Source organism: Salvelinus alpinus, chromosome 29 (genome assembly GCF_045679555.1).
Source record: "Salvelinus alpinus chromosome 29, SLU_Salpinus.1, whole genome shotgun sequence".
Classification (NCBI taxonomy): Eukaryota; Metazoa; Chordata; class Actinopteri; order Salmoniformes; family Salmonidae; genus Salvelinus; species Salvelinus alpinus.
Window position 1 is genome coordinate 37,907,788 of NC_092114.1, and position 22,073 is coordinate 37,929,860.

The window sequence follows — 22,073 nt, forward strand, 5'->3', positions numbered from 1 at the left end:
TTTAGCCTGCATTTGCACAGGCCACAGGCACAAAGCAGGGATGGGGGAGGCAGGACAGAACAGTTTTATAAAAAGTAATAGAACCGTAAAACATTGCTTGCATGTTTTATTAAATCATTGTTGCAAAATACAAGAGCAATCAGTCTTTTTACACAAGTATTTTCTCTTCAATGGTATAAGTATACATTTTAAAATGCAAACATGGCAGCATAGATACATTTTATGCACATGGTAGTGGGGAAGAGCATTGGATGATAAGTCCATATTTGTTTAAATGAATGCCGGTAGTTCTTTTATTAGCATGATACTTTCTTGCATGTTCATTAATGGGGACAAAGAAAAAAACATGATACAAGGAGGAGAGATCTACTGAGATATCATGGTGGAGCAATAACCAATAAGGGAGAGCGAAGAGTTGGATAGCAAGGACGGGGAGATGGCTGTTCAGATAATTGATGGAAATCAGGCAAACACAAAGATTCCACAGGAGGGGAAATTGGTGCAACAAGCAAGACCAGAGAACGCCAGGAGGAATAGCAGTAGGGAGAATGAGCTGAGGCAAATAAAAATGTTTCAGCCACCAGAGGGCAGAGGTGAGGAAATTGTGCATGGCGATTAGTGCTAAAGAGAAGGATGTAGAGAGATCAAGCCCAAACTGCAGAAATACTACCTCACCCACAACATTCATTGCTTTCAAACAAAAACTGTCAAACCATTTGTTACACCTTGGTGCACACTTTCTTATTAGTCTGGTTGTGCTGCAACAGTGTTTTTACATCGAAGTACATTGCTGACAACAGCAGTAATAGTTTAAATAATACGGGTCATTATGAACATTCATTACAATTCATGAGGAAATACAGCAGTGTGGTGAGGGGCATTCCAGTTTAAGTACCACATTTACTGAAATCAGAAAAGGCAAACTGAGAAAACGAATACCGATATTCAAATAGACAGAAAACAAAGAATATCCTTTCACACAAATATGACTAGTTTGATTACATCTATTAAAAAAAATCTGATTTTAGGCCACAATAAGTAAATGGTTGTCTCAGATAAACAAATTCGTAGCTATCCTACAAAAAGTCTATAATATTGGCAACAAAATAATAAGTGCAGTAATTGCATTTTAAGAAACATTGTATTGCTCGTCTTCTGTGTACATAAATCCAACCTGTTTTAGAACACATACTGTAGTGAGTGCAGATTTACGCTTAATTGATCAGCTTTCTTCAGAAACGGTTTCCTTAATTTCTCCAAAATAAAGCAGATTAACATTTACATACTAAAAATGACGCTTTCAAACATGAAGTTAAATACTTTTTCACAAAATAAAATCTGTGTGCTTGTTTTTAAAAAGGTCAAAAAATAAATAAAAATAAACTTGAGGCACTTCAAAGGTATAGGCTTTGCTAAAATAATTGTGAAGGCTAGTTAGCAATAGTTAGCATAATAGATAGCCAATTTAAGATGTTGACATCCTAGGAACCCAAGGCATTATGCATACTCAATGTAGTGTGTGTATAGTACAGGTATGTTTGCAACTTTGCATCTGAAAAACTGGGTTAGTAGTGCTATAAAACAGCATTCGTGACCTGATTTTCAAATGATAAAGTAATCCCTTTTTCCTTGTTGATAAACAAAATCAATAAATCATATATTGTACAGAAAACAAAAGACGTATCCTTTGATGTACAAGCTAGTTCAACCTGTTGATGTTTCAATCAGAACAAAAATAAAATACCATTGAGGTAGCAGTTTACGTGTTCCTTGGTTTTATCTTTTGCCAAAATTGTGAAACTTGAAGACTGACAACATGATTTGTGTTTTCATTTCAGCTTCCAACTCCATGATACAACTCCATGATAAATGTAAACCAATTGACTGCAGTGTAGTCCATCAGTGGGCCAACAGGGACGAGTCTATGAGTAACTTGCAATGACTCATGATGATCACATACACTACCTGTCAAAAGTTTTAGAACACCTACTCATTCAAGGGTTTTTCTTTATTTTTACTATTTTCTACATTGTAGAATAATAGTGAAGACATCAACACTAAAGTGTTAAACAAATCAAAATATAGATTTTAGATTCTTCAAAGTAGCCACCCTTTTCCTTGATGACAGCGTTGCATACTTTTGGTATTCTCTCAACCAGCTTCATGAGGTTGTCACCTGGAATGCATTTAAATTAACAGGTGTGCCTTATTAAAAGTTAATTTGTGGAATTTCTTTCCTAAATGCGTTTAAGCCAATCACTTGTGTTGTGACAAGGTAGGGGGGTATACAGAAGATAGCCCTATTTGGTAAAAGACCAAATCCATATTATGGCAAGAACAGCTCAAATAAGCAAAGAGAAACGACAGTCCATAATTACTTTAAGACATGTAGGTCAGTCAATACGGAAAATGTCAAGAACTGAATGTTTCTTCAAGTGCAGTCGCAAAAACCCATCAAGAGCCATCATGAAACTGTCTCCCATGAGAACCGCCACAGGAATGGAAGACCCAGAGTTACCTCTGCTGCAGAGGATAAGTTCATTAGAATTACCAGCCTCAGAAATTGCAGCCCAAATAAATGCTTCAGTCACAAGTAACAGACATCTCAACATCAAGAATTCAGAGGAGACTGTGTGAATCAGGCCTTCATGGTCAAATTGAAAAACCACTACTAAAAGGACATCAATAAGAAGAATACTTGCTTGGGCCAAGAAACACGAGCAATGGACATTAGACCGGTGGAAATGTGTCCTTTGGTCTGAAGTCTAAATTGGAGATTTTTGGTTCCAACCGCTGTGTCTTTGTGAGACGAGGTGTGGGTGAACGGATGATCTCCACATGTGTATTTCCCACTGTAAAGTATGGAGGAGGAGGTGTTATAATGTGGGGGGCTTTGCTGGTGACACTGTCAGTGATTTATTTACAAATCAAGGCACACTAAATCAGCATGGCTGCCACAGCATTCTGCAGCGATACGCCATCCCATCTGGTTTGGACTTAGTGGGACTATCATTTGTTTTTCAACATGACAATGACCCAACACACCTCTAAGCTGTGTAAGGGTTATTTGACCAAGAACGAGAGTGATGGAGTGAGTGCTGCATCAGATGACCTGGTCTCCACAATCCCCTGACCTAAACCAAATTGAGATGGTTTGGGATGAGTCGGACTGCAGAGTGAAGGAAAAGCAGCCAACATGTGCTCAGCATATCTGGGAACTCCTTCAAGACTGTGAAGCTGATTGAGAGAATGCCAAGAGTGTGCATCAAGGCAAAGGGTGGCTACTTTGAAGAATCTCAAATATAAAATATATAACACTTTTTTGGTTACCACATGATTCCATATGTGTTATTTCATAGTTTTGATGTCTTCACTCTTATTCTACAATGTAGAAAATAGTAAAAATAAAAACCTTTGAATGAGTAGGTGTTCTAAAACTTATGACCGGTAGTGTACATTGATTTAACTTAATCTCAAACAAATGTTCAACGAAATCCATCCTGCGAAAATACCTTGCCATCAAATGCAACTACTTTATAAGCCTAATGGCTCATAATACATTTTCAGAAGATTATCTGGTAGCTCAGTTGGTAGAGCATAGCGCTTGCAATGCCAGAATAGTGGGTTTGATTACCGGGACCATCCGTACGTAAAATGTATGCACCCATGACTAAGTCACTGGATAAAAGCGTCTGGTAAATGGCATATATAATGAAATAGAGAAGGTTTTCAGAGATAGAGATCAACTAAAATCATGCTGATGATGCTTGTTGCAATTGACTCGAGACCAAAAAGATTGTTACCATGCTGTTAAGAGTTTGGGGTGTTTGTTTGTGCTTCTTTTTTCTTGTGCTCATCTTCATCATCCCCTAGGAATAGCAGGGGGAACATTCCGAGAATGCATCCGATTGTGACTCCAATGCCTTTTCCCTGAGAAGAATGCATGTCTATTAGGTTATCATAACTCTTTGAACATGGATAACTAGTAACCCAGCCATCCTCTAAATATCTCAATTTATATATGGCCAGTTTCTCATAACCAGATTTAGATTTTTAGTCCAGTACTAGGCCAGCCCATAAAGATCATTTCTAAACACTCACCATGTGGGAGCTAACCCTGGTCTGCCACATGTCTGCCTGCTTGGGGGTCAAGTCAGGAACCTGCATCCCTAGCCTGGAAGCTAGGATTTCCACGTATCCTGCAAGACTGCCAACAGAAGGACAATATAAGAAACCCAGCTATGGTAGTCATGTACATTTTTTTTTATTACCCTTCCATTTCAAGGTCAAATTTTCACGGAAAATAAATTCACACACTAATTTCATAATCATACCAGTCTACCCAGTAACGTGTGACCCCCACCCCTGAAGTACTTGCACGGCTTTGATAGGTCTAATATTTAGACTGTGATAGAACTAACGGAGGAGTGGTTGGTCCTCTTACCCAAGTCCAGCCAGGTCTGAAACCAGGTTCCCAAGAGCTGCAGCTGTAACAGAAGGGGAATAACGGGTTTATGCATAGTCTTTCAACCAAATGATTCTCAAAATCAGTTCAATCTTTTTCAATACAACTGCTCCTGTTCTTCTGATCTTTGTTTAAACATGTAACAATGCTGAGAGGCTGTTGACACTTAAAAAAGTTCAGCTACTGTCTCTACAGTTTGCAATTAGATCAGTGTACTGAATTGTATTATCACTCCATTTCATTAGCATCAGGGAGCTCTCAAAAGTCAGCCACAATATTGACCAGCCCAAGGAACTACTTAGATCTGGCTGCTTTAAACCCTGACAGCATCGTGAAAACGCAGCTTGTGCATCACACTGGGATAAGGAGCAACCATAAATTGCACTGTGGTGAGGATGTGTAGTGGCACTATATAATAGCACTTGGTAAATTATGGATGAGATGAGCCAATTTCAAGCACAATGCATTCAACTAGATCGATATGTATTAACATGAGCCAGCATTAGACAGCGCTGACTATGAGAATTGGATTTGGCAAGAATCTATATGTTCTTGTACTCACTGATTGAACCGTATTTCTTGGATAGTGGTGATAATGCAAAAGTGAACCCCAAGGTGCAAGAGTGGTCCAGGAATTCGGTTCCACACACTAGTGTTGCATCCCGAAATTTGTTTTTGTGTACTGAAAAGTATTTTTGGGGAGCATAAGCAAAATGTGAGTATCTCAGGCTAACGAATCCAAAGCCTTGCAAAAGCAGTTGTCTGGGACTGATCAGATGTGCTCAATCAGTTAAATACAGATTCATTTGGCATGAGGGAAACATATTAGTCTACTGCCTAAACAAAAGCATCCCACAATTCTCCGGAGATACTTTATCCCAATTGTAATAGCTGCCGTAGCCCTCAATGGAAAAAGCAGACATCAAGTAAACAAAAGTATTTGCCATTTGAAGAACTCCATTCAGGGACAGTAGCCTACATGCTTCCAAAAAAGGAGCCTACAAAATCCATCAGGCCCCACAGTGGAGGGTAAAATGAATGCCATCTACTGTCACAGGATGTGGAATTTACTAGACTGGGTATACCATCATCACCTTCCAAATCAGATGGTAACCCAATATGTACTTCTGGTTTCACTCTGAAATCAGGATAGGGGTATCTTTTGATGTGGTATCCATAGCAACAGTTAATGTACCCCGTTGGTAAGAGGCTGTCTAGACTGTTTATTTTGCTCTTTTGGTTATACTGTAAGATAACTGACCCCTGTAAGGCTGTTTTTTTACATTTTATTTAACCTTTATTTAACTAGGCAAGTCAGTTAAAAACAAATTCTTATTTACAATGACGGCCTACCCCGGCCAAACCCGGACGATGCTGGGCCAATTGTGCGCCACCCTTTGGGACTCCCAATCATGGCCGGATGTGATACAGCCTGGATTCGAACCAGGGACAGAAGTGACGCCTCTTATACTGAGATGCAATGCCTTACACCGCTGCACCACTCAGAATGTTGAAGTATTCCAAGTCGACCAATGTCCATTGAGGGAGCTGCTGCTACATTTCAATGTTTCAGATCACAATCAGTCTTACCTGCCATGGTCGATAGTCCAAAGGTGACCCCTATAGACAACTCAATCTGGGTTCCCTAAAAGTCAAAAGCAGAAATATTACATTGACAATTGTTTCTTGGTGTTAGATATTCATGTTGACTTTCAAAAACAAAACAAATCTCAATGCTCCCATTTATCCTCCCATAGACCATCTACAATGTGAAATACAAAATACATTTCAAATGCTAATTTAAAACTAAACAATATGTAAATTCAACCACCTAAAAAAGTCATACCACTTACTGCCGCAATCATGATGGCATTGTCCAGGAAGCCAAAACCAATGAAGGGGATTGCATTGTGTAGGAGCACTGAAAGCAAAATTGTAAATAATATTAAAAATAAAAATATTCTTATAGTTTGCTGCTAAAATCAATCTGTCTTGGGAGTTGTCTCCATCATGTGAATAGGAATGTTCCTGTTGAGTGATGCGAGTGACTGACACTACCCTGTCACTAAGTGACTCCCACATGCTTGTTTGTGCCTGCGTGTACTGTATGTTTATGGGGGCAATGTACTACTGACAATTTCTATACTGTCAGACAACTTGGCAAAAACTAGCTCAGTACCACTGTTCGAAAGCTGACACTGACTGTCATTTTCAATGGCTGACTCAAACATTTCCCTACACACACACACACACACACTATATTGTTGGTTATTTTAAGATAAATAGCACTAGGGTAGAGCGACTGGGAAACAAAGCTGATAAGACAATTAGAGACTCATTTCCAAGGTGTATAATGTGGCTACGGAAGGGTAGACCTCTGATCCCACTGAAAACTTTTGAGCTATAAATATCTCTATGGTACAAAAAAACATTTTATTCATAATTTTAGTGACAGCTTTTATCTTACCGTATCTGATCTGAGCTTGAGTAAGCGGTGAAGTCTCTTGCGTCTCTGAAAGGCAAGAACATCAAAAACATAAACAATTATTTGCAAAATTATGTGCACTTGGGGAGATCTTTCAGATCCTAATCCACCCTAATTTTTTCTTCCCGAAAAGCTTGGCACAGAGGTGTTTCTGCCAACTTTCCAGCATATTATTCACTGTATAGGCCTAACGTTGAATGAACAACTCCGCTCTAGCCAAGAGGTGCCAATATTCAATGGTCTTGGGAGAAACAAATTCTTGGGTAGGATATTCAGTAAATGTGTTTAGAGGTTATTGTACTACTAGTCAGTCAACTGTTTTGTGGGAGTGAATGTGGACAGGCATGCACGACTCCCATTACTCTTATCATATACCGGTAGTTTCCCCCCCCATTCATTAGCAGTAGTCAGGTTTTGGAACCGGTTTAGGGAACAGAAAATAAAAATTATTAGAGTAACAGAATCAAAACCGTAAACGAAAGTCCCGTCCCCCCTAAAGGCTTAGACTTAAAAAAGGAACGACATAAACCAGGTACTTTTTTGGGGTTCCAACCAGTTCAGAACTTTATTTTGCTGTTCGGAAACAGTGGAACAGAAACAAAAAAATAAATAACGTTTCTGTTCAGAACGAAGCGATTGAAAAATTATTTTGGTTCCAACCCCTGGTTGTGATAGTAGTAGCATGGGTCCAGAATGGAAAGGTGATTTATTTCCATGTCTCATAAAAGAGATTGAGTTTGCATTTGGTCACTAGAGCAGGTTGCACTCTGGGACAGTGGCCAGGTGCATCCTGCGTGAATTAAGGGAGACAAATGCCGTTAGCCCCAATTGGGTCCTTCATTAAGAGTTCGGTTTTAAAAACAAACACACAAACCCCAGCACAGCGCTAAGCAGATTCACAACTCTATATGTGACCATGGTTGGAATAGGTCAAAGATGCTCCCTTGAGACAGAGGGGTTGGGGCGCTATTTCTGGAGGGGTAACTCAAGACTAGGGTGAGGTGACCCCCAACTGAAGCAGTTAAATGGGAATGGAAATACAATTGATGTCATGAAATAGCCTACTTATTAAATCAAAAGCAGCAGGCCAAACTGCTCATGAGTGCACAGCTGCTCATAAAAGAGAACAGGTTTTCAGTGTGGACTATAGAACCCACAAACTTATGTTGTGACTGAAAGAAAAGTGCTTGAGGGAGAGTGAAAAATGAGACATGAATGTCCAGAGCCTTTTACCTTTCTAAAACCAATAATAAACATGTTGGTAGTGACTGAGGAAACAATACCATCTGGCACAACAAAGGCTTATGGTTTGATTTCATTTCTGTTGACTCATGGGGGAAAAAGACTGGGAGGATGGGAAAATATCCCAAAACTTCTATGACTCCAAAATTGATATCTGTGCAATCTGCAGCCAGTAGATATTCCATGAGAAATAGCATAAGGCTACATGTAATCTGCCACTCCAATGTCCTCCACTTCATTCATTTCAGAGGTATCAGTGAGACCTAGACAACATAATTTTAGAGCGATATCAACACTGCATTCTAAATGACCTTTCTGAAAAACTGGCACAGCAGGCAGCAGTGCTGCGATGATGGGTTTTTTCCCTCAGAGCTTAGCTGGAGTGGTGCATCTGCCTCTGCCTAATTACAGAGCTGTCTATTCATCTCGTCTGTGGCAATCGTCACCATCTGCCAGCTGTCACAGTTCTGAGGAACTGGCACTTCTCCAGCAGCCAAAACATCAGATAAGAGTAGCTGTACCTGCTGCTAGGAACCAAATTGGAGAAGAGGTGTGTTTGTGTCTAGTCTCCGATGGCCAATTTAGTCTCCATAAAATTAGTGAAAGTAAATATATCCTAAATTAAATTGGAGGGGAAAATATGGAAATATGTGCCAACATGTTTTGTTTGCCAGTGAACAATGGGCAATGCAGCCAGATGCCATAGAGATTGTAAAATGACTACATAGTTCAAAAGCCAGAAATCTGCTAAAACGATTTGACTGAAATTGGCGTTGTAGACAAGACTATTGATTGCTTTTTAATGGCTTCTAAGGGAGAGAAACTGCATTTATTCAACATACTTCTGACCACTCCAACTTGTAAACCAACTTATTATTGGTATATTGGCATAAAATGCTGAGACATGGTCTTGCCATTACAGATTTGGTGCTGGGTGAACAGTCAATCATCCCTTGATCTGTTCATTATGATGCTTGGCACAGTTGCATTCCTGTTTGCATTCCTGTTTGGATAACAGGTTTATCATTTCAAAGAGCCGATTACTACAACTCCATACTACCTTGATATTCAATGCAATTTCTGTGTTAAAAGCTGTTTAAGCTGATGTCGTAATCACAAGGCTTTCAACTAGTGACAAGATTGTCAAAAAAATACTTAAAAGTTATTTGAATCACTAAGCGACTCTCCTGGAGATTTCTTGTTGAACATGAAGACAGAGTGACATGGAACAAGGCAGCAGTATCTGACATTCACATCTCATGACAGGTGACTACAGTGCATTCGGAAAGTATTCAGACCCCTCCCGTTTCCACATTTTGTTACTTTACAGCCTTATTCTAAATTACTTTTCTTTCTTTTTCTTTTTTTAATACACACAATACCCCAAGATGGCGTAGCAGTGGGATGTCTGTTTTCATTGTCTTGTCCCGTGTATATATAGTTTTTCTTCGTATACATTTTTTATATTTTTAATCTCAATTTCCATCTACGGACTGAACATACTCTCCTGCAACCCACCTCATCCAATGTGGTATGGATCTGCTATTTTTTTTATAGTTTAGAACCGGAACCCCCTTCAGGAGCTAGCCAGCTAACTAGCTACTAGTCAGTTAGCCTCTGCTAGCGGTCATCACCGTTAACTCGGACATCTGCCAGCCTCAGCCCGGTCAATTCCTGCCAGTCTGCACAGCACGATATCAACCCAGAGCATATCGGACTGCTTTTCTCTACCACATCCCCGGATTCCTACCGCAAGCTCTGAACCTTTACTCTGGATCATCGCAGCTAGCTAGCTGCTATCCGAGTGGCTACTCCTGGCTAATGTCTCTGTCCCGAAGCAAGCACCAGTTAGCCTCGAGCTAGGCCCATCTCCCGACGACCCGAAGAGATCCATCAGACAATTCCTGGGCTTCAATAACTCTTTTGCAAATTGGCCTGGACCCTTTGCTGCCGACACGGAGCCCCGCCGATCCACCACGACTGGTCTGCCGACGTAACTGTCCGAGGGGGTTTCAACAGGCTCTCCCGTTGCGACGTCCCCCTGAGGCCCATCTGCTAGATGTCAATCGCCGTGCCTCCTGCTCGCCTAGCTACTCACTGGACCCTATGATCACTCGGCTACACATGCCTCCCCCTAATGTCAATATGACTTGTCTATTGCTGTTTTGGTTAGTGATTTTTGTCTTATTTCACTGTAAAGCCTCTAGCCCTGCTCAATATGCCTAAGCTAGCCCTTTTGTTCCACCCCCCACACATGCGGTGACCTCACCTGGCTTAAATGGTGCCTCTAGAGACAAAACCTCTCATCGTCACTCAATGCCTAGGCTTACCTCCACTGTACTCACTAGAGGTCGACCGATTATGATTTTTCAACGCCGATACCGATTAATCGGCCGATTTAAAAATATATATATATTTGTAATAATGACAATTACAACAATACTGAATGAACACTTATTTTAACTTAATATAATACACCAATAAAATCTATTTAGCCTCAAATAAAATGAAACATGTTCAATTTGGTTTAATAATGCAAAAACAAAGTGTTGGAGAAGTAAAAGTCTTCAATATTCCCAGGTAAGAAGTTTTAGGTTGTAGTTATTATAGGAATTATAGGACAATTTCTCTCTATACGATTTGTATTTCATATACCTTTGACTATTGGATGTTCTTATAGGCACTTTAGTATTGCAAGTGTAACAGTATAGCTTCCGTCCCTCTCCTCGCCCTAACCTGGGCTCGAACCAGTACCCTCGAAGCAGCGTTACCCATCGCTCCACAAATGCCGCGGCCCTTGCAGAGCAAGGGGAACAACCACTCCAAGTCTCAGAGCGAGTGACGTTTGAAACGCTATTAGCGCGCACTCCGCTAACTAGCTAGCCATTTCACATCGGTTACACCAGCCTAATCTCGGGAGTTGATGGGCTTAAAGTCATAAACAGCTCAATGCTTGAAGAACAGCGACGAGCTGCTGGCAAAACGCACGAAAGTGCTGTTTGAATAAATGCTTTCGAGCCTGCTGGTGCCTACCATCGCTCAGTCAGACTGCTCTATCAAATCATAGACTTAATTATAACATAATAACACAGAAATACGAGCCTTAGGTCATTAATATGGTCGAATCCGGAAACTATCATCTCAAACAAGACCTTTATTCTTTCAGTGAAATACGGAACCGTTCCGTATTTTATCTATCGGGTGGCATCCATAAGTCTAAATATTCCTGTTACATTGCACAGCCTTCAATGTTATGTCATAATTACGTAAAATTCTGGCAAATTAGGCGGCCCAAATTGTTGCATATACACTGACTCTGCGTGCAATGAACGCAAGAGAAGTGACACAATTTCACCTGGTTAATATTGCCTGCTAACGTGGATTTCTTTCAGCAAAATATGCAGGTTTAAAAATATATACTTCTGTGTATTGATTTTAAGAAAGGCATTGATGTTTATGGTTAGGTACACATTGGAGCAAGACAGTCCTTTTTCGCGAATACGCACCGCATCGATTATATGCAACGCAGGACACGCTAGATAAACTAGCAATATCATCAACCATGTGTAGTTAACTAGTGATTATGATTGATTGATTGTTTTTTAAAAGATAAGTTTAATGCTAGCTAGCAACTTGGCTTCTTACTGCATTCGCGTAACAGGCAGTCTCCTCGTGGAGTGCAATGTAATCAGGTGGTTAGAGCGTTGGACTAGTTAACTGTAAGGTTGCAAGATTGAATCCCCGAGCTGACAAGGTAAAAAGCTGTCATTCTACCCCTGAACAAGGCAGTTAACCCACCGTTCCTAGGCCGTCATTGAAAATAAGAATGTGTTCTTAACTGACTTGCCTAGTTAAATAAAGGATAAATAAAGGTGTTAAAAAATATATACACTGCTCAAAAAAATAAAGGGAACACTTAAACAACACAATGTAACTCCAAGTCAATCACACTTCTGTGAAATCAAACTGTCCACTTAGGAAGCAACACTGATTGACAATAAATTTCACATGCTGTTGTGCAAATGGAATAGACAAAAGGTGGAAATTATAGGCAATTAGCAAGACACCCCCAATAAAGGAGTGATTCTGCAGGTGGTGACCACATACCAGTTCCTATGCTTCCTGGCTGATGTTTTGGTCACTTTTGAATAATGGTGGTGCTCTCACTCTAGTGGTAGCATGAGACGGAGTCTACAACCCACACAATTGGCTCAGGTAGTGCAGCTCATCCAGGATGGCACATCAATGCGAGCTGTGGCAAGAAGGTTTGCTGTGTCTGTCAGCGTAGTGTCCATATTTAAAAATCTGCCAAATCGGTGTCCAAAAATACAAATTTCCGATTGTTATGAAAACTTGAAATCGGCCCTAATTAAATCGGCCATTCCGATTAATCTGTCGACCTCTAGTACTCACATCCTACCATACCCTTGTCTGTACATTATGCCTTGAATCTATTCTTCCGCGCCCAGACATCTGCTCCTTTTACTCTCTGTTCCGAAAGCACTAGACGACCAGTTATTTTAGCCATACTCTTATCCTACTCCTCCTCTGTTGATGTAGAGGTTAACCCAGGTCCTGCAGCCTCCAGCATCCCTCCCATTCCCCAGGCGCGCTCAATTGTTGACTTCTGTAACCGTAAAAGCATTGGTTTCATGCATGTCAACATCAGAAGCCTCCTCCCTAAATTTGTTTTATTCACTGCTTTAGCGCAATCTGCCAACCCGGATGTCCTAAAAAAAAAATCCACCTCTGAATCCACCTCTGAATCCTGTCTTAGGAAGGCCACCAAAACTCCTTAAATTTCCATCCCTAACTATAACATTTTCTGACAAGATAGAACTGCCAAAGGGGGTGGAGTTGCAATCTACTGCAAAGATAGCCTGCAGAGTTCTGTCATACTATCCAGGTCTGTGCCCAAACAAATCGAGCTTCTACTTTTAAAAATCCACCTTTCCAGAAACAAGTCTCTCACCATTGCCGCTTGTTATAGACCCCCTTTAGTTCCCAGCTGTGCCCTGGACACCATATGTGAATTGATCGCTACCCATCTATCTTCAGAGATCGTACTGTTAGGTGACCTAAACTGGGACATGCTTAACACCCCGGCCGTCCTACAATCTAAGCTAGATGCCCTCAATCTCACACAAATTATCAAGAAACCTAACAGGTACAACCCTAAATCTGTAACCATGGGCACGCTCTTAGATATCATCCTGACCAACTTGCCCTCTAAATACACCTCTGCTGTCTTCAACCATGATCTCAGCGATGTAATGGGTCCGCGGTAAAACGACCACCCCTCATCACTGTCAAACGCTCCCTAAAATACTTCTGCAAGCAGGCCTTTCTAAATCGACCTGGCCCGAGTATCCTGGAAGGATATTGACCTCATCCCGTCAGTAGAGGATGCCTGGTTGCTCTTCAAAAGTGCTTTCCTCTCCATCTTAAATAAGCATGCCCCATTAAAAAAAAATTGAACTAAGAACAGATATAGCCCTTCGTTCACCCCAGACTTGACTGCCCTTGACCAGCACAAAAACATCCTGCGGCATTCTGCATTAGCATCGAATAGCCCCCGCGATATGGAACTTTTCAGGGAAGTCAGGAACCAATATACTCAGTCACTTAGGAAAGCTAAGGCTAACTTTTCAAACAGAAATGTGCAAAGTCCATGGAGAATAAGAGCACCTCCTCCCAGCTGCACCGAGGATAGGAAACACTGTCACCACCGATAAATCTACGATAATCAATAATTTCGATATGCATTTTTCTACGGCTGACCATGCTTTCCACCTGGCTACCCCTATCCCGGCCAACATCTCAGCACCCCCTGCAGCAACTTAAGCATGGGAAACAGTGTTTAAACCCTTTAGAATGAAAGTCTGTGAAGTCATTTGATTTTTTACAAATTATCTTTGAAAGACAGGGTCCTGAAAAAGGTACGTTTCTTTTTTTGCTGAGTTTATGTTCTTTCCCGAAAACATAGCAAAACGACAATCTGTTTCAGTAACTATCATTAGCTAGCTAACTATATAGCTAGGTGTCATCTAAAATAACCCTAATTTATAAAACAGTTCTTATTTGATTGACAATAAGGATTAGCCACAATAGTGAACTCTGCGGTTAGCCTTCAAAATAAAGGTATGGCATAATTCTATTTGTATTCATTTGCTTCACTGTCAATGACATACTTTTATCTTGAAAGCAAACCGCAAATTCCACTATTGTCCCTAATCCTTATTATGGCTAGCTTCTGTAATAAATATCATTTATTATAACACAAGCATATTTGCTAATACATTGTTATAACTAACTTCTTTCCAAACAGGGTTTCTCACAAACTCATAGCAGATACGGAGACCCACACACACCCAGAGACAGATGGCTGACACAGGCCTTTTCATAAAGACTGATAAGAAAAGTGGTGCCTGGTACTGCATATCACGAGAAACTGAGACACACACATACCCAAGGACAGAGGGCTGACGTAAACCTTTCATAAACACAGATAAGACAGGAACATCTTCGCACACACAAAAACTCCTCTTCAGTCTGAACATTTTACAGAGACACACAGAAATGTCAAAATAGGAACATCTACGCACACACCTAATCTCCTGTTTTAGCTGAACATTTCTGAAGACAAAGAACTCTACTCAGAGCCAATGGGACAGTGATACTGGCCTGAAGGAGACCTCGCCCAACTCATCAGAACCAACCAGAGGACCAGAACTTCCAGACTCAACCTACTTTCTGTACTGTATAAAATGTATATGCACTCTGTTATCTGGGCTTCTTTCGGATAGTTCCATTTGAGCTTGATGAAAAGGGTCCGTGCACGCTATTTCAGATATCTTTACCTCTGAATAAATTGCATTTAATTAAACCTCATCCACCCTGTCCAGAGTCTCTACTTCGTCTCAGTTCTCCAGTAAACATGTTTTATCAACAAATGGTAGCAGAGGATGGTTTTCTTCTCTGAATTCGGTCCATAAAAAGTTGATAGAGAAAAGAGACAAGTGAGAGACGGATCAGAAAGGAAGGGTGACCTGTCGAAGGAGCAGCCGGGAATCTAGCTCACCTCAGGAAACTGATCTATAAGGCCTACAAAACAAAGGTAAGCAGAAACCTGTTAAATCAAAAATCTGCATATTGTATATTAGGAAAATCCAAATTAAAGATCAGAAGTACTGAGGTTGAGTATGGGTTACTGTCAAATTTATGATAAATGTCTATTGTAAATGTAAAAGTAAACATGTAAAGATATCTGAGATATAGAGAGTCACATAGTCGGGTAGAAGCCGTGAGACTCAGATTCATATAGTCGGGTAGAAGCCGTGAGAATCTAAGTAAATGGGTGTTGTGATAAATCCACATAGTCGGGTAGAAGATAATTGTAACTGACTTGATAAAAAGATTCAGACAGTCGGGTTGAGTGAGAATTCCGTGAGAATCCAAGTCTAGAAAAGGTTCCCCAGACTTAACAACATTTGATTGGTTAAAACACTTGGAAGTTACCTAGGGGGAATCAACAAAATAAAACAAAAATACAAGTTCAGATAGTCGGGCAAATGGTTGACGTGGCACTTAACTAAATGCACTGTGAAGAACTTAACCTGCGATCAATGTGTTAGTGTTGTTATGTAATAAAACTAAATGTGGAAATGTTAATTTGAAATGTTGTGTAAGATTGGCCTTTTCACGAGACTCACTAGTTGATAACTTTTGGGAGGACAGCTGAGTTTTCTTTTGGCCCGTGGTGCAGCCGCCGAGCTGAAAACTGACTTGTATTTTTCCTCTATTGTGATGTTGGTATTTCCATAATTCCTAAAATTGAATTGATAATTATTTTAGCAGCGCTTGAGTTCGTAGATATATTGTTCCTGAAGGGCGATTCTGATACCTTCTGGGAAAATATATAACAACTCGAAAAACTGAAAAACGCTGATAACTTTTGCAAAATAATTCCTACAATTGAATTGATAATTATTTTAGCAGCGCTTGAGTTCGTAGATATATTGTTCCCGAAGGGCGATTCTGATACCTTCTGGGAAAATATATAACAACTCGAAAAACTGAAAAACGCTGATAACTTTTGCAAAATAATTCCTACAATTGAATTGATAATTATTTTAGCAGCGCTTGAGTTCGTAGATATATTGTTCCCGAAGGGCGATTCTGATACCTTCTGGGAAAATATATGGCAACTCGGAAAACTGAAAAACGCTGATAACCTTTGCAAAATAATTCATATAATTGAATTGATAATTATTTTAGCAGCGCTTGAGTTCGTTGATATATTGTTCCCGAAGGGCGATTCTGATACCTTCTGGGAAAATATATAACAACTCGAAAAACTGAAAAACGCTGATAACTTTTGCAAAATAATTCCTATAATTGAATTGATAATTATTTTAGCAGCGCTTGAGTTCGTAGATATATTGTTCCAGAAGGGCGATTCTGATACCTTCTGGGAAAATATATAACAACTCGATTAACAAAATCTGTTTAACAGTAATAACTGCTGTAAATAATTCTTTGTGTACGAGTGTGGGGCACCAGAGATAAGTCGGTGTCAGCACCGAGAATACATTGCTGGCCTCGGCCAGTGACGGGCTAAGTGCACTAAGATAGTCAAACCTGATCCTGAAATTTACCATGGCAGCCGCTAATGGCCCAAAACTAGAGTTCAATGAATACCTAGAACAAAAAATACAGGACAGGGCAGGGGGAAAGGAACAATATAAATGTACAGGCCCCAATCTCAAGACCTCGTGGGAGGGCCAATCAGACTTTGAAGGCTAAGATAGATGTGTGGTACACCAAGAGAGGGAGGTCATATGCCCGCTCTTGATGTACAACAAATTGCAATGTCTGACTATGTGAGAAAACTGACGGAACTTTCTGCAGCTCTCTCCAAACAGATTCACAAGGTCCAATGGCAGGGTATAAAGTATTTACATGTGAAGGCACTTGTGTAAAGATATCTGCCATTTATTCTGATATATCTTAGAAACGGGGCTAGTTGCAACTAGGAGTATCCGTAAGATAAGTGAGAAGTAATGACACATCTTAGAAATGGGGCTAGTTGCTAGAACTAGGAGTATCCATAAGATTGAAGTGTCTGTTCAAGTTTGTATCAGTGTCCGGGACTAGAAGTTAGTGTAAGTTGAAGATGTAAGTTGTTGGCAACCTCGTACACGCCTCGGACACCCTTCTAGGTAGCATCGGAATTAAACTGAGCTTGATCATTCGGGAGCTCGTGCTGAATTGGCAAATCCGGGTCAGGTTAATAACTATTTTTTAACTGGTCGCCGCTCGGTACCTAAGTCCAAGCCTGAGCTTTAATGTGGTGAGGACTTAATCCTCTTGGCCATGTTTTAAATTCTTGTGACAGGTATAACTATGTAATTATGTTTTGTTTGTAGTAAACGTTTGGGTTAAGGGGATTTACATGTTCCCAGAGACAAGGTATCTTAAAGGGGCACACTCATATATGGAATATTCAGAGTTTTATTTTCTGAGTTTTAATTAGACAAGGAAATGTTTAATTTTTAAAGATAAGGGGTTCTTTAATAGGTCTAGACATGGTATGGAACACGAATGTAAGGGGGTGTTGTAACCTTTGACCTGCATCATGGCTGTCTCTTGAAGTCTGATCAGCTTCGGGGGATGGTCATGTAGATAATGCATTTGTGGTCATTTGGTATACTGGTTTTGAGGTAAATTAATATGTAAGGACTCTAGAAATTGCCACCATAGACATGTTTTTCTAAAAATCCATGAGTTTAGATGAAGCCAAACAGTGAGACATTTAGTTAAAATTTGGAAACAAAACAGTTGTTACAGACAGATAAGGGAAAGGGCAGACAGACAGGCCCTCCCTACACTGCTGAGACCTTGAAGGTTTGAGAGCAGAGAGGGGAGTTTCGGAAGGGGCGCCAGGACATGGATAACAGAATGGGTAGATAACAGTTACTGAATGGAGACATGAAAGGGGCGCTCCTACATGATAATGTAGAACATAAGAATATTTTACTATTCTTATCTAAGTCATTATTTAGAATAGGTAAGGTTGTTACCTGGCTAGAGCCAGGTATCAAGAGGGGGATGGGTACATTGTGGTCTAGGATAGGATGGGGCCTATTGGATAATAAACTAATTATAAAAATAAAAAAAATTATAATAATAATTATAGCTAACAAATAGGTATAGAAGTTAAATATATAATCAGATAAAACAAATGAGAAACTGGTGGTTAACCAAACCTGTATGTCCAGGATTTTATGCGTTACAGATGAATTAAAGGAGAAGGTGATTCACTCGACCTGGGGGCATATCGCACTTGGAGGGTGAGACACACTGACACTGCCGAATGATCACAGAGTTAAGGAGAAGAACTGTTGCTAATAAAGCTCAGGGGTCAACTCCTTAATGAAGAATTCCCTGACCCCGACCTTTCCTCACTGTGTACGTTCATAGAAGTGAAAGTGTTGCTTGATCTCTAGCTGATGATGTGTTCTCTGGGAGAGGATGGGGCTTTACAGGACTGCTTCTGGTCCTGAGCTGTCTGTTTAGGATACGATGGGGATGTTACCATCACAGTGCTGCCAGAACCACCACCAGTTCCAACGGACCAGGGATTCAGCCGGCCTCCTCCACCACTTCAAGACCAAGTCCCACACCACCACCTAAGCTCTCCAATCTGGGACAGAAGTCCCTCCCCAGAAGACACCATGGGGGGTTAAGGCATATGGGGGATATTACAGCTGTAACACTGGTACAGGTAGGGGTATAGACTATGGGAGGCTCCCTACTGCTACCTGCATCACCAATGCCACTATTAACTGGAGGTGTTGCTGATGTATGGTGGATGTGTGGACCTGCCAGGCGATTGACCCCATTTTGAAAGGAGATTGTCAGGGCACATGTGCTTTGGCCAGTCTGATAACACCATTGCCTATTATTGAGGTTACAGCTGACCAACTTCTGAGAGCTGCACATGACACAGAGGCTCGGAACCAACCCAGGAGATGGCAGAGCCGTGACGCTCCTTGGTCCGAGGGTACAGATAACATCCACACCAACCTGTTGGGGGTCCCAATAGGGGTCCCCCCACGAATTCCAGGCATTAAACAGAAATGATGGTCTGTGGCATCTGATGCCCACCATTGGCCCAGCTATTGGTGATACTAAACAAAATGCCTGGATCAATTATCTTTAATATAATCAACAATGATTTGTCAACTACACCCACACTGCACTTAGGGGGATGGCTGAACAATTGGATGCCACCTCTCGAACTGCTAGACAGAATAGGCTAGCACTAGACATGATACTGGCCAACCAGGGAGGTGTATGTAAAATGATTGGAGAACAGTGTTGCACGTTTGTCCCTAACAATACTAGTCCGGATGGGAGCATTTCAAAAAGCTCTGAGTGGGTTGGCAAGGTTATCGGTGGAGATGGAGGGTCTTGCAGGTGTGGAGGAGAGTGGACTGTTCCCCTGGCTGGGTGGTTGGTTTGGTAAGTGCACTACAATGATGGTTACTGGCACTACAATGATGGTTACTGGATTTCTGACTCTAGTTGTTGTTTTTCTTATGCTCATGTGCTGTGCTACCTGTATCATACCTTGTTTGAAGAAGTCTGTTACAGATGGGGCAAGGACCTCTGGTATGATGCCGTTGCTTGATGCTCCAGTTGGAGAGGCTGATACGGAATCAAGCTTTCGCAGGAGAGTGGGCCTGACAGAGGAGGACCCTTGGTTTGCTGTAGTAGAGGTTGTCGAATGAATAAAAAGTGATGTTTGTCCTCCCTGTTGTGAAGGTTTGAAGTTCCCGGGTGGCGACGAGCCCACCCGGTACAGGTTGTATAGAGGGATGGACCTGAGGGTTTAACATTTTCTCGTTTTTTGGTTAAAAAATTAGGTAATTGGACTCAACAAGGTTTCGAGGCGGTCCATGGACAATTGGCAGCTACATCCCTGATGGCATTACAAAATAGAATCGCGGTGGATATGTTGTTGGCTGAACGCGGAGGTGTTTGTGCCATGTTCGGGGAGCAATGTTGTACTTTCATTCCCAATAACACAGCAACTGATGGTAGTCTTACTGTTGCCTTAGAGGGTCTTCGTATACTTAATGAGAAGATGAAGCACCACTCCGGGGTTGACACCTCTATGTGGGACTCTTGGATGGATGCGTTTGGGAAATATAAGATGCTTGTTTCCTCCATACTGGTATCTATATCTGTCTTCACTGCGATACTGGTGCTTTGTGGATGCTGCTGCATTCCATGTATTCGAACGCTGACCACTAGGATCATAACTACTGCTATTGATCCCAACCAGGCAGAGAAGGGACAGATGTTTCCTATGCTTGCCCTGGAGGATGCTGAGCCAGGCTATTGGACTGATGACTAATTAAACGCCATTCATAGCTTTTGTCACGTCTCTGGTGAGACGTGAAGAGGGGGAATTAAAACTTTCTCTCTGAGAAAGTTTCCCTGGTTGTTTACTTTTGCTTTTCTTACTTTTACATAGTTTATGTCACGTCTCTTGTGAGACGTGAAGAGGGGGAATTAAAACTTTCTCTCTGAGAAAGTTTCCCTGGTTGTTTACTTTTGCTTTTCTTACTTTTACCTAGTTTATGTCACGTCTCTTAGGAGACGTGAAGAGAGGGAATATGAAACTTTTTCTTCTGGAAAAAGTTTCCCTTCTTGTGCCTGGATTCGCTTAAGGTTATGTCACGTCTCTTGTGAGACGTGAAGAGGGGGAATAAAACTTTCTCTCTGAGAAAGTTTCCCTGGTTGTTTACTTTTGCTTTTCTTACTTTTACCTAGTTTATGTCACGTCTCTTAGGAGACGTGAAGAGAGGGAATATGAAACTTTTTCTTCTGGAAAAAGTTTCCCTTCTTGTGCCTGGATTCGCTTAAGGTTATGTCACGTCTCTTGTGAGACGTGAAGAGGGGGAATAAAACTTTCTCTCTGAGAAAGTTTCCCTGGTTGTTTACTTTTGCTTTTCTTACTTTTACCTAAGTTTATGTCACGTCTCTTTGGAGACGTGAAGAGGGGGAATCAAAACTTTATCTTCTGATAAAGTTTACTCTATTTTTTGCCACTTGTAGCTTTTGTCCTAGCGTTTGTCACGTCTCTTATGAGACGTGAAGAGGGGGATTTGTAATAAATATCATTTATTATAACACAAGCATATTTGCTAATACATTGTTATAACTAACTTCTTTCCAAACAGGGTTTCTCACAAACTCATAGCAGATACGGAGACCCACACACACCCAGAGACAGATGGCTGACACAGGCCTTTTCATAAAGACTGATAAGAAAAGTGGTGCCTGGTACTGCATATCACGAGAAACTGAGACACACACATACCCAAGGACAGAGGGCTGACGTAAACCTTTCATAAACACAGATAAGACAGGAACATCTTCGCACACACAAAAACTCCTCTTCAGTCTGAACATTTTACAGAGACACACAGAAATGTCAAAATAGGAACATCTACGCACACACCTAATCTCCTGTTTTAGCTGAACATTTCTGAAGACAAAGAACTCTACTCAGAGCCAATGGGACAGTGATACTGGCCTGAAGGAGACCTCGCCCAACTCATCAGAACCAACCAGAGGACCAGAACTTCCAGACTCAACCTACTTTCTGTACTGTATAAAATGTATATGCACTCTGTTATCTGGGCTTCTTTCGGATAGTTCCATTTGAGCTTGATGAAAAGGGTCCGTGCACGCTATTTCAGATATCTTTACCTCTGAATAAATTGCATTTAATTAAACCTCATCCACCCTGTCCAGAGTCTCTACTTCGTCTCAGTTCTCCAGTAAACATGTTTTATCAACACTTCA

General features: G+C 41.0%; 1 protein-coding gene across 1 annotated transcript in view; it reads right to left on the reverse strand.

Moving 5' to 3' along the window:
• Positions 1-89: 89 nt before the first annotated feature.
• Positions 90-22,073, reverse strand: part of LOC139558675 (transmembrane protein 65-like) — a 25,290-nt gene continuing 3,306 nt past the window's right edge. Inside the window, exons 2-7 of the mRNA XM_071373973.1 lie at positions 6,933-6,977; positions 6,319-6,386; positions 6,056-6,110; positions 4,445-4,487; positions 4,102-4,207; positions 90-3,930 (exon numbers count right to left, since the gene is read on the reverse strand). Coding sequence (XP_071230074.1) covers positions 3,811-3,930; positions 4,102-4,207; positions 4,445-4,487; positions 6,056-6,110; positions 6,319-6,386; positions 6,933-6,977 — 437 coding nt within the window. The 3' untranslated portion in view covers positions 90-3,810. The remainder of the gene's footprint in view (positions 3,931-4,101; positions 4,208-4,444; positions 4,488-6,055; positions 6,111-6,318; positions 6,387-6,932; positions 6,978-22,073) is intronic.